The sequence below is a fragment of the Callospermophilus lateralis genome, chromosome 3 (genome assembly GCF_048772815.1).
Source record: "Callospermophilus lateralis isolate mCalLat2 chromosome 3, mCalLat2.hap1, whole genome shotgun sequence".
In the NCBI taxonomy this organism is placed as follows: Eukaryota; Metazoa; Chordata; class Mammalia; order Rodentia; family Sciuridae; genus Callospermophilus; species Callospermophilus lateralis.
In genome coordinates this window covers 79,525,430-79,539,525 of record NC_135307.1, presented here as the reverse complement: position 1 = coordinate 79,539,525, position 14,096 = coordinate 79,525,430, and the positions used below count along the sequence as shown (strand labels likewise).

The 14,096-nt window shown below is 34.2% G+C and overlaps 2 protein-coding genes across 2 annotated transcripts; both read right to left on the bottom strand.

The window, feature by feature from the left end:
- Positions 1-4,470: 4,470 nt before the first annotated feature.
- LOC143394705 (olfactory receptor 4K13-like) lies at positions 4,471-5,412 on the bottom strand. Its single transcript, XM_076849361.2, has one exon. The coding sequence runs from the start codon at positions 5,410-5,412 to the stop codon at positions 4,471-4,473; it is 942 nt and encodes a 313-aa protein (XP_076705476.2).
- A 6,435-nt stretch (positions 5,413-11,847) lies between these two features.
- LOC143394704 (olfactory receptor 4N5-like) lies at positions 11,848-13,073 on the bottom strand. The gene is made up of 2 exons (XM_077109064.1): positions 13,063-13,073; positions 11,848-12,781 (listed from the first exon to the last, which is right to left on the bottom strand). Exons 1-2 carry the CDS (start codon positions 13,071-13,073, stop codon positions 11,848-11,850), a joined length of 945 nt encoding a protein of 314 aa, XP_076965179.1.
- Positions 13,074-14,096: the final 1,023 nt, after the last annotated feature.

Genomic DNA, 14,096 nt, shown 5'->3' with positions numbered 1-14,096 from the left:
TTTTTTCCTCCCATGCTCCCCCTCCCTACCCCATTATAGTTCAGTCATCTTATATCAGACAAAACATTTGGGATTTGTTTATTTTTTCCTATATTCTTATTTGTCATTTCTTCATAGTAAAACTTTCAAAATAATTTCTTCCTGCTTTTGCAAATGAAGAGTACATTTTTGTTATCTAGAGTCATACTATGGTTCAATAGCACAACAGAACATTTTGCTTACTAAAAGATCTGACAAGAACAATTGTAGAGGAGGAAAAGCTTATTTGGAGGGTTACAGTTTTAGAGGTCACAATCCATTGACAGCAGACTCCATTCCACAGGGTTCAAGGTGAGGTAGAACATCATGGCAGAAGAGTGTGGCAGAAGGAAACAGCTCACTTCACGATCAGAAAGCAGAGAGTTAGGTCTCTACTTACCAGCTACAAATATATACTCCAAAGCCACGCCCACAATTTCTACATCCTCCAGCCATACCCAACCACTTCAGTTACCAGTTAATCCCTATGTGGGGGGGATTAATTCATTAATTGGGTTGAGTCTCACAACCCTATCATTTCTCCTCTGAACCTTCTTGCATTGTCTCATGTGTAAGCTTCTGGGTGATACCTCACATCTAAACTGGAACAAAGGTTTTGTTTCAGTGTCACTTCCTGCCGCAGCCCGCCTGGCTGGGCAAAATAACCGGGGAGTGATGAACAACTTGTGTAGATTGATACAGCAGGAGTGAGAGCCGTTTATTGTAGGACAGGAGTGGTATTTATACATTTTACACAGCTTATCTAATTAGCATACAATAGATACAGCAGTCAACCAATAAGGAATCTCCACACTTAATGGCTCACTTTTGTTACTTCACAAACCACTCCCTCTGGCATTTTGTCAGGCACCATGCAGACTTTTTTTATAGACTCTAACATTTCTCTGGCAAAATAACAGGAGCCAATCTGACTTGTTTATAGACCTTAACAACTTCCCTTTTCAAAAGATAATTAAGTTTTTTCTAGAGCAATACATGAGGGACCAACTATCTTGCCTCCCAATGAGAACTGTAGAGACTACACCTCTCTGAATGCTGTTATTAAAAATTCCTTTCTCTGAGATTTTTTTGGTAATTTATAAGTTTCATATTTTTTATTTTATGAAAATGAACTATTTTAGTGTGCAATTTAAGAAACTATCTCCAATTTTGAGACAAAAATTATTTCCATTTTTATAAAAAGTATAACAGTGTGTTTTGTTTGCAATAGCTAACAAGACATAAATAAGTGGTGTATAGACCCTAATATTTTAGATAAACCAGAGATTTCTGTATTCTGTAAAACTATTTGTTTTATATCAGGCCACAGTCTTTTTCCAGAGAATTTTCTCTAACTAAGGTTTATGAAATATTGTGTGGCTAAATAAGTAAAACTTTAGGTATTCTAGGAGTTAGGGATGTGATATTATGGTAATAAGACATAAGGTAGAAAATAGGATCCATAATATTATTTACATATATAATATCTATATCTTTACTTCCTTCATTTTTTTCCTGTTTTCATTTCTTTTTAGGTAGATGTTTGATCATATGAAAAAAATCCATTGTTTTATCATTTCTGGGAAAAAAGAACTCTATTCAAGATCTAAGAATATTACTTAAAACCAGTCTTTAAGTTTTTAAAATAAAAGTCACCCTAGTACTTGTTAGGTCCATAGGCCAAAGTAACTCAGTTTTGATAATCAGCACCTGTCCACCCAGGCAGGACCATCCCGTTAGAACCAACCTGAAAGAGTCCCTAACTACCAAAACCACAGCCAAAAAATCAAGTAACAATCACACAATCAAACAGGTTATTTTTTAACTACTCCATTGTACTGGAATATCTCGTTCAGCAGGCTGTTTCACATTGCAGAAGGGCAGCCTGGAAGATATTCTCAGTCAATGAGCGTTCGCTTGAACTCAGAGATGTGTCTCTGATGAATATTTGTGTCAGGTACCCTAACAGTACTAAAGAAGGAAGAAGATGATTGTAGAACAAAATTCAATCTAAAAGAAACAGCCATGTCTTTCCCCAGTCCACATTGGATCATAAGTGGAAACTATTCTTAGTGGAACATTAATGAATCTTTAGATAAATTGAATCTCTGATCCATCTTCTGTTATTCATTCATTCATCTTTGTTCATTCACAAGGAAATTGGAGAACTCCACTTCCCTGAGCTGCTGAATACATCAACTTCTTTCTAGCAGGAAGACTATGGCTTAATCAAGTTACAGGATAGGACTTCTTCCTTTGATGACTCAGTTTCTTAGTTTGGGAGAAAATTTAATATACATACACAGAAAAGTCATATGTTTTCAACTGTTGTCTAAATCATAATGAATGGTCATTTATTAAAACCTTAGTTCCATTAAAGAAAAAGTTTACAAAAAAATAATTTATTGGTGTATTGAAATTTATTTTGTTGCAATAAAATAGCAATTTAGAAAACACAATCCATTACAACACATTAGTTATTTAAATTTAATGCATAAGGCAAACTTACAGACAAATTACAAATTAAGGCAAAGAGGAGAATGAAAAAAAAATACAAATAAATAACAAGATGTCCCTAAAGTCCAGCAAACATAATTTCTTGCCCCTTTACCTGCTTTGTCTTTGGGGGATATAATTAGCCACTGGCTATCAGAATGCAGAGTTGGCTAGAAATTACCTAAGGGAAGATTTCAAAAAAAGAGGTGTATGATAACGAAAAAAGACACTGCTTTTTAATAACGAATAGGGTATCTACCATGTGCCAATTTGTGTTGTTGTTGTTGTTGCCTATATGTTGAAAAGATCTACCCTGAACACTATCTTAAACCAGTACATTCTTTTGGCTTTGCTATTTTTTTCTTACCAATTGACTTTTCATTCCTATTATATGAGAATTGATATGCAGATACTAAAGTTCAAACTTTTAAATCATAAGATGGAAACTTTTCCCCTAATAAATGTACCTAAAATTATCACATTTATCAACTATCAAATATTTTTCTCAAAGTTAAAAGTTTCCTTTATACACTTTGCAATCAGTATCACTAGACACAAAAACTATTCTTATATCTATGATCAAGTATTAGTTATTAAATAAAGATAAACAATTTAAAAGACATGGTCTAGGGCCAAATTGAAGTAGGGAACATAAAGGGGTAAAAAGGGAAGATATGTAAGCTTGATTTCCAGGTAGGACATCACCTGGAAATGGTCTGTTAGATTTTATTTTTTGCATAACTGTAGATTTTTATTTACCTTTAAAAGGCTTCATTGTACAGTTTCAATAAATTTACTATCATTTAACAGATCAGGATAAGAAGAAAAGCCAGCTCACTTCCCTTTTTCAATTATCTACTTAAGAAGACATAACTGTATTAAAATCAAAGGTTACTATCTCTAATCCCTCCCATTTAAATTCCTTTATTTATAATTTTTATTAAACAAGAGGATTTACTACTTACATATTCTGAAGTCTTCACCTGTATTCAATCTCACTATTAAACTTGCCATCTTTAATTCATAAAGGTCTATCTTCAGTAGACACAGTTCTTTTGACTCCACAATACCTTTATAGACTGACACTTCTGTCTGAAAATCTCTTCCTCTCTTTAATGTGCTGTTATGCAGTTTCCTTAATTCTTATATCCTTGGTTTAAACATATCATTCTCACAGTGGTTTTCTGAGATCACAATGAGTAACATAGATCTCTCATCCCACTTCAACCTTGTAATCCTCTCTGGGACAGGAACTAGACATATATCACTAACAATGTTTTATATTGCTTGAAAAGGAGTCTGGTTCTTAGTAACTATAAAAAAAGGTTGCTTTATAAATACTTCAATTAATATAAAGACACATTGAATAACGCTTATTATTTAGTATAAAAATATATTGACACAAAAGTTTTAATTATTATTACTGCCATTGATTTTAAATATTAGGAAACAAATTAAAAACACAAAAAAATGTTTGAAAATGTTTTCCTAATTTTTTATACCATTAGTACACTATTGAGGCCATAGAATTGAAGAAAGTTTTTACAAATTCTAATTTAATACCACTGAGAAACCTTCATAATATTGACATATAATGGAAGATATCTTAAGAACATTAAGTTAAAGAACACAACTGTAGAAGTAAAAAATTATCATCTTGATATTCTTACTAAAAGTAAATAGTTCGCAATTTCATTCACCAAAATATTACAAAGATTTTATAAGGAAACACTGTGTTTACATATTTTTGATATCTTAAGACTCGTGTTATAAAATAATGTTTGCTTTTCCAGAAATGTATCTCTGTTATGAAAATTTTTAAATCAAAACACTTACAGTGCCTTAATATACAGAATATGGCAGGAATAAAACTGATATCATACTTGATTAAGTACTTAAGACTCAAGTCCCTAAAATAGTAGAAGGCAGACAAATAAGCAAGAACACAAACAATATCTAAGAGAAAACACAGGAACCAATCTGTTGACTGCTCAGTCTCTTAATGGCTGCCTTCATCTCCTGATTCCTCAAAGTATAAATAATTGGATTAAGGAAGGGGGTGATTATAGAGTAAAACACAGACAGAAACTTATCTACAGAATAACTATTGAACGGAAAAGCATAGATGAAGATAGCGGGGCCAAAGAAGAGGGTCACTACAGTGATGTGAGCAGAGAGTGTGGACACAGCCTTGGAGGAGGCCCTGGAGGAGCGCTGCCAGAGGGTGACGAACATGATGATGTAGGATATGACCAAGAGGATGAAGCACACCAGGGACAGGAGCCCACTGTCCACAATCACCAGGAGCTCCAGGACATAGGTGTCAGTGCAAGCCAGCTCAATGACCAGAGAGAGGTCACAGAAGATGCTGTCCACAACATTGGGACCACAGAAAGGTAAACCCACCAGGAAAACCATTTGGCTTGTGGTATGAATGAATCCAACTGCCCATGACAGCACCAGAAACCCAATGAGCATCCTGCGGTTCATGATGATCTGGTAGTGCAAGGGCTTGCATATGGCCACATACCTGTCAATGGCCATCGCTATCAAGAGAGACATCTCACCACCCCCAAAGAAGCGCATAAAGAACATCTGGACCATGCAGCCCCACAATGAGATGGTTTTGCGTTTTCTAAGGAAGTCTGCAATCACTTTGGGAGTTGCAACAGAGGAAAGACATAGGTCAAAAAATGATAGATTTGCCAGAAGGAAGTACATGGGTGAGTGAAGATGGTTATCAAATATCACAGAGATCACTATGAGAAGGTTCCCCACTACAATGGCTACATAGACAAGAAAGAAGATAACAAAAAAGAATATTTGAATTTCTTGGGAATGAGAAAGTCCAAGCAGGATAAACTCAGAAATACTTGTGTTTTTACTTAGGATATCCATGTATCTACTTTTGTGAGTCTGTCAGAAGTTGTCTAAAAGAGAAGAAAACACAGAAAGTCACTGAGAATAATAAGACAGTGTTCCTATTCATTACTTCTGCATTTCACTTTATCATTTATTCAGAGCATCAACCCTTAAGTCTGTCTTCATGTTTGGCTCCATATCAGACCGTGGTTGAATTCTTAGTTTATTATGAACATAAAAAAGAACTTTGAAAATCAATAATGAAGTACATTTTTATCTTTGAGCTTTGCAAAAGTTCATTGACTGAAACATTCATATCCTATCTTCAGTATGCACTATAAAGTTTCATCATTGTCACTTTAAAACGCAGTGTTCAAACAAAAGGTGCATTGTATATTACTGAAAGGATCTATAAGAGAGAATACTCATATCATTAATGTAATGTTTAATGTTAATACAGTTACATTGTTAATTGAAATTAAAGTCAATATGTCAGGAAAGATAGAGGTTTTAGACTGGAATGATTCCTATTGCCTCTATAAACATTAATGTTATTCAGCTTATTTATCCAACAAAATAATTGCTTGCAAGTGTTTTACAAAACTGGATTCAAAAATCTGAATGTGATATTTCTATTTAGTGCATATGTCTTTATACATCAACCATACAGAGAAATTTCAAAATCACCTCCTTAAGACTAGGATGTACCAAAGATCACCATTATTGTGTTATCCAATTTTTCTCAAAGAATTTGAGAAAAAATAAGAGAGATGAACCATTAATTTTGCTTATTAAAAGAAAAAGAAAAGACAATAGCACAAAAAATGTAGATGCACTGTATGTACAGTATCATGAAAGTTATTGTCCCTTTTGGATCTTTGTTTCTTCTCAATTATTTTCACAAAGGCTTATTTGAACTTAAGATTATTCAGGATGAATTAAATCAAAGACATTGTGCCAATGACTGAGGCGGACACAGCAGCTAAGTGAATTTTTAAAAAAAGGGCTTACATTTAATGAGGTCAGAACTTGATCTACTTTAAGCCATAAAGTGAAGAGCCTCCCCTTTCCCTTGATGTAGGGCCGCAATGCAATTCTTATTAGAAGTCTGTGAATTATTTCTAGAACTTTTCTTGTGTTTATCAGAATCTTATAACCATACCAAATAATGATTATTAAAAAAGAAAATTAGATACGTGGGAATTTTTTTTTTTTGTAAATTTTAACCTGTAAGTCACACGATTTAAATGTGAAAATACACTGTGTCTCTAGCTAACCACACAAAGCATGCAATTACATACTCTTCCCTGGCATAGCTAGGCAAATATCTTATCAGAGGTGTCCCAAATACCAACCATGCAATTACATACCCTTCCCTTGCATAGTTAGCATTAAGAGAAGTATCTTATGAGAAGTGTTTCATATACCAACCATTATATTTGACTCCATCTTCCAGAGTTATGTAAAAATTAAATGAGCAGAATTCAAAAGTGGAAATGTCTAATTATTCTCACTGGCCACCAGGACTTTTTGATTGTGCTTGCACTCTTTCTGTAAGACTATCATGTGCAGTTATTTCCTCTGGACAGTCTATATTTCTAGGAAGTATATAAATAGTACTTGCAGGAGCACATGAACCTCCAAACTATTGATTATTTTCCAGTTGAATTAGTGTTTAAATATTTACCCATTTTAGACTGTTTCTTAGAGATGTTAGATTTTTTCTCATGTCATTCCTCTTAAATTCTAATGAATATAACAATAGTATCATGTGTGGTAATATGATGTGACTTTCTAAGCTATGGATCAAGCATTTGATGCTGGCAGTCTTGTTATATATCCACTTTTAAAAATTATTGCATGCCTTAAAGAGAGTAGGTAAAGATTCTTTTATCATGTGATAATATAAAACCATTCAATCTGATCAGTGTGGGCAAACAATTTAAACACATCATCTCTTTTCTAAAGATGACTTATTCAGATAGGAGTATTGAATTAATTTCTTAGCACCAAATATAAAATGTATTTTTAATATTTTTTTCAATTTGAAACAAAATCAAATTTATTTCCATTTAGTTAGCTCTTTTCAATCCCCTCATTCTTTTAGAAATTTGGCATTTGTATTTATTATTTAGATACACATTCCATTTGTAACTTCAAATAGTGTGGCATATGTAGTTTAAAGGTAGGGTAATGTGTAAGGGTCAGGAAACCTACCAGGTTGCACTTGGACTTTGGAAGTAACAACTTTATGAAATCCTGAAATGCTTAGTCTTCATCATCCAGTGAACTTGTCTGCTCTGGATTGAAAAGAGTACAGTATTTAAAAGTATCCATTGGTAAGGGACATATAGGAGAAAACACATTTGATAGTTATTAGATCCCTCAGAGACTAGTGGTAGAAATACACTGGGGATTTTTAAAATATCCTTTTGCCATTTCAGAAAATGTGATTATTACAGTCTAATTATTTATCTAACTTTAAAAAATGGCAACCTAAAAGAAACTTTTATTTATATTATATAAAATAACATTATAATTAATCATTAATGTTTATTAATAATTTAGAGAATAATTTAGAGAATAATGCAACATATCTTTCTACAAATCTCTGGTCTCAACATTTTCATCAAAGAATCAATACATTATTTTGTTTTATCTGTGCTTATTTTTTTTTTAAAAGATTCCTGTTTTAAAATGACCTCACTGCCACCAGCATCACTCCTGCTTGAATGAAGCTTACCTAACACAAGCATTGGTCTCTGAGGCATATCACAGACTCCTTGTGTTTTGGAACATTCTTAGCACTCTGACTGGGGGCCCTTTAAACAGCAGAATCACCAACAACAACTGTAAATACATGGAAAACAATGCTGTGAACAGACTGTGAAAAGGACACCTGTTACAGGAAGAGAGCTGAAAGAAAACTCAGTGTCACTTTGTGCCACCTTAGCTGGGAGTGCACACACAGGGTGATTCAAGGATTTTTGTTTTGTTTCTGCTGTTCTCTGCATGTCCTCAAATCACTCCAAAAGCATAACAGATGTTGACTTGGGGTTTCAGATAAATTTCCTGAGTAGGCAAATAAACAAATATGGAACTCATGAACAACAAACAACAAATGTATCTATTTTATTTCAAACTTTCCTTTTATTTCAGCTTTTTTCTACCTATTTATTAAGTATGTGAAAGCATTCATGCTTGAAGTTTAGCAATTCCAGAATTTAAATGAAGCTTTTAATGTTTATTTTTTGTAGTTTATTTACTTTTCTGTGTTTTCTAGCTTATTTACTTTTCTATCTGTTTTTTCTTATTTCAGACACTCTTTCTTTCTTCTTTCTAGCTGTTTTCAGGCAAAATAATCCTTTTTCAAAACTTGTCCTGAATTTTACAGTTAGAAGACTTCTTATTAGTATTTTACAGGATTTCATAAAGATTAAACATATATCCAAAGATTCTACTCGAAGTATTAGCTTGACCAAATATTTTCATATATTAGAATCATAGAACACTTAAATTCCTTGTTTATTGTTTCTTTCATTGTTCATGACTCTTGTCATGTGCACATACAGACACACAATATGTATAATATGTATATATTATATACATGCTGTATGTATGTACTGCATATATGTATGATAAAACCTTTAAAATACACTACTGTTTGTACTGTCAATAGTCAGTCTATATTTATTTACATGTATCAATTTGACAATTAATGTATTCTTTCATTTAATTTATTGTTTCCTTTCAGGATTAGGGTCTCTTTACTGAAGAACTACTATTCTAAATACTAATACTGATTTAGTACAAATTCTCAGACAACAGATTTTCTGTCTAAAAATGTCTTTCTCTTAACTTAAATGGTTTTCTTTATCTAATAACAATTATTTGACTTGTTTTGTCATCTTTCAGCAGTTTCAAGGTATCATTGTACTCTGATTTCCATGTTTGTTTTATGGGGAAAAGCTGTCCTTACTGTTCATCCTTTCAAGTCAATATGTGCTTCTTTCCATCAGCGACTTCTAAGAGTCTCTTTATCATTGACTTTTATCTGCTTTACATTCGTGTGTTTGGGTCTTTTTTCTCAAAACCTTATTCTGCTTATGGACCAAAGACTTCTGGTCCATGGTCCATGTTGATTCTGTTTATCACTTTGTAGAAGTTCTCTGCAGATATTGCATCTTTCCATTTTCTCTTTTTCCCACACTACTTGGTTGTCAACTACATATAGGTAGTACATTTCCATTGTATCTTACATATTTCTAATACCCTTTCCTTATTTTCCTTTTTATCCAATTTGCATTTCATTTGAATTTTTTTATTCACTTTATTTCTAACTAACTTTTTTGCAGTTTCCTGTGTTTAATCAATTTTAAAGTTGTGATGAATTCTTACTTTAACAATTTTTAATTAATAGAATTTTAGTTGACGATTTCTTGAATTATAATTTTCTGTTGAAATTATTTTATCTTTTTTGGGGGGGATGGGGTTTGAACTCAGGGGCACCAAACAATTATCCACAACCCAACCTTATTTTGTATTTTATTTGGAGACAGGGCCTCACCGAATTGCTTAGTGCCTTGCTTTGCTAGGGCTGTCTTTGAACTCATGATCCTCCTGCCTCTGCCTCCTAACCCACTGGGATTACAGGCATGTGCCATGTGTCTGAACTTTTACCTTTTTTATACATTATTTTCTACCATTTTGAACACAGTCATCATAGTTAGTTTAATGATATTATTTTCTTTCATACTCTGGATAGTATAGAAATACATACAAATGATTTTTTATTATATTTAGATAGCATACTAATATTTTCCAGTGATTTTTATTATACTATGAATACAGTTTTTTAAAAAATCATAAGTTGCATAGGCACTAGATCATGTACTATTTGCAAAATGAGGAAGCTAATCTTCTTAACTCAGAGAATCTCAAGTGTGGGCAAACATTACCTCTAGTAGGTTGAGGTCAGAGATGCTACCCAGCAACCTATAATGCAGAGGGAAGCACCTCACAACAAACCATTAGAAAGCCCTTGTTCATCCAAAGAAGACTGTAGGTTGAAGCTGATTTCCAGTCTTCTTAAGACAGAATCCAACTTTGTCTTCTCCAGAGGCATCATGGATAAAGTCTTCTTACAACTTCTGATTGACTTAGTAAGTCTTAAATTCCGAAATCAGGGAAGTGGCATAGGGACTGCAGGATATAAGGTTTCCATTTTATATGGAGATATCTACTATATACTAGTGCTAGAGAAGCTCTGAGCAATTTTCCTGAGCATTATACACAATTTCAGTTTTGTGAACTTATAGCCTGAAATGGAAAAATAATTGCTGTATTCTGCATATTAATAATTGCTATGAGGACAGGATTTCTTCAATTGACCAGTTTGCTGTATGTATGTATGTGTATATATATATATATATATATATATATATATATATATATATATAATGCATATTTTATATATATAACTTGATTCCAAGTTCATAGGCTTCTTTTACCACCCATTCAACTATTTCAAATATAGGATACTTGGTATTACCCCCATCCAAGCAAACAAAGAGACAAAGAAAAAAATTGAAGTGGTTTAGTCATCTATAACTAAATAAAGATTAACATACCAAATAGCCAACATAATTACATTCAGGATGAAATCATTTGAAGGGAACTCAAATTCCTCTCCAAGATTAACAATAACAGTGAGGAAAATCACAATACTTTTCAAATTTAGGAAAAATTTGAAACTAATTAAGGCACCATTAAAATTACTTAACAGTATGAATTTTTTCTACTTAATGAAATTTTATTTCCCATATTCCTTCAGAGTCTTGAGTCTTTTTCCTTATGACAAGTAGAAAACATTAATACTCTCCAGTTTAATACCTTTTATAAACTCATTTAAGGTTTAAATGGTATGAACTTCTTGGCTGAAAATCCTTTAGGAGAGTTTTACCTGCCAACCTCTCCTCTTTTCAATTCTTGCCACTTTCAAATGCTTCAACACCACTAAGCTACATTGTTCTTCTTGTGGTCTTCAAATGTACCAAACTTATAAAATTGTGGATCCTTGTATTAGTCATCCTTTCTTTCTATAATATCTCAGGTAATTGTGTGGTTACTACTTTCAGATCATCTTGAATCAGCTGAATCCCAAGGATTCAGCTGGTTTTATTGACAATTAAAAGCAAGGTATTTAGCACCTCCCCAGTCAATCTAGAGTGTAGCACTGCTGTTGACATTTTTTCTGATTTAATAGTTTTACCTATATTTATTCACTTGAATATAATCCTAGGACACCTGGATGTTGTTTATCTCCTTCAAATGCCACACAGCCTGAAAATTGAAAGTGATTGGTAATAGTATATTTACTAAATGACTCATTTGTTCAGTGCATAAAGAAATAATTTATTTCATTTTGATTGGACTTTCTCTGCTGTTGATTTACTCATATTTCTACTTCATTTAGAACACTCTGTGCTGACATAACAGCTTTATCATGGAGGCTTTCACTTCCTGATTGCAAAGTGCATATATTACAGGGTTCAGAAAAGGAAAAATGACTGTATTAAAGAGAGCAACCACTTTGTCAGCTGGGAAAACCCGGAAGGGGTTGGTGTAGATAAAAATGGCAGGTCCAAACATGAGGAACACAATGATAATGTGGGTGGTGCAAGTGGAGATAGCCTTGCTCTTCCCTTCTGAGGAGTGCCCCTTTACTCTGCAGAGGATGACAGCATAGGAGGCCAGAAGGCCCAGGAAGCACAGCAGGGTGAGCAGGCCACTGTTGGAGACCATCAGGAGCTCCACCACAAAGGTGTCAGTGCAGGCCAGCTTGATGACCTGTGGCACATCCCAGAAGAAGTTGTCCAGCTGGTTTGGGCCACAGAAGGGCAAGTGCAGGATAAGGGCCACTTGCACAATGGAATGGGCAAAGGCCCCAAGCCACAGAGCCAACAGCAATGCATAACAGACCCTGGGGCTCATGACTGTTGCATAGTGTAGAGGCCGACATATGGCAATGTAGCGATCAAAGGCCATGATAACAAGAAGGAACATCTCCCCTACACCAAGGAAGTGCAAGAAAAACAGCTGGGTGATGCAGCCTCTGTAGATCACCTTCTTCTCAGAGAGGAAGTCCACCAGCATCCTGGGAGACACAATGAAGGAGTAGGAGGCATCCAGGAAGGCCAAGTTGCCCAGGAAGAAGTAGAGGGGAGCATTAAGTCCAGGATCTGATCTTATAGTAAGAATGATAAGAACATTGCCAGGGAGGATTATGAGGTAGAACACTGAGACTAGCACAAAGAGCAGGATTTGGGCATCTTGAGATTGGGTCAAACCAAGGAGGATGAATTCTGTCACCACTGTGCTGTTTCTGTGTCCATCCCTCCCTAATCTGGAGAATCACAAAAGCAAATTGTTACCTGCTATAGTCTGTCATTAAGGAATCCTCATCATCTTAATGACTCACTGGCATTACTTCACAAACCACTTCTCCTGGCAAAGTGCCAGGCGCTATCTTGACTTGGTTGTGGTCCTCAACAGTTACCTGTTATGACCAACCTTTTTCTGCTCAATATATCCTCTCCTAGTAAAAAAAAAAATATTTGCTACATCCCAAATTAGCATAGTTGAAAGCAACTTATGCCCCATAATTCTCGTGAACCCTGAATTTACCCTTCTTTCATTCTACTCATTCTTCACCAACGCTCAGGTCTTCTAACTACACTTTCATTCCTATTTAACCATGAGTTTCTATAGAACTGTGCTTCTGTAGGACTCAAAGCTACTTTGCTTACAATGTCTTAGGAATTTACTCACTAACGCACAACATAAACTTTAGCAAGATTCTCTGTTTTGGGGTTATTGATGACTAATCATTGTTGTTAATGGTAATTCACTATTTCTGATTGTCAGAATATGGGCAAAGTGTGGGTCCCTTCTCCTTATTGACCCATAACAAAGTATTTTTTTCAAGTCCTACAGAAGCCCAAGTCCTGGCTTGTTATCTTTCTGTTTGTTTTCTGAATTGCAATGATAATTCTGATGTCATGCTCTGCATAGATAGCCTTATGAATTCTCAATCTAAACTGGTCATCAGGCACTTAAAACAAGATCTGTGCCTTTGATCTGACTTAGAAGTATTACCCTGGTTATATACATGACGAGGTGCCGATCCTGTTTAGGCACTATATCCTGTTCTTAAATTCTAATTAGTATACCTTTTTTTGCTTACCATATACCTAAAATCTGCTTCTCGGAATGTCAGAATGGTAGCCAAATGATATCCTTCTCACAGATATTTTTTAATAATATGAAAATTAATTTGACTATCCTAAGTAATATAATTAATGCAGAATGCATTGGTATTGGCCATAGACAACATATAATATACTCATTTAAGAGATAATTAAATTAAAGTTAATTGCAGTTAACTTTAAATTTGCAATGTATTTTCTTCTTTAGTCTCATTAGCAAGTGATTAAATGAGTGTGTATACCCCTGTTAAAACTGATTAGGAAAGTATTGGTGTTTCATTAACTGACACTATTTCATCAAGGCATTAAATGACAAATCATGACTTTGTTTGACTTAATATTTCCCATTTTAGCCAGGTGAGGTGGTGCATGCCTATAATCCCAATAGCTCAGAAGAGTGAGACAGGACAATTGTGAGTTCACAGCCAGCTCAGCATTGTGAGGCACTAAGCA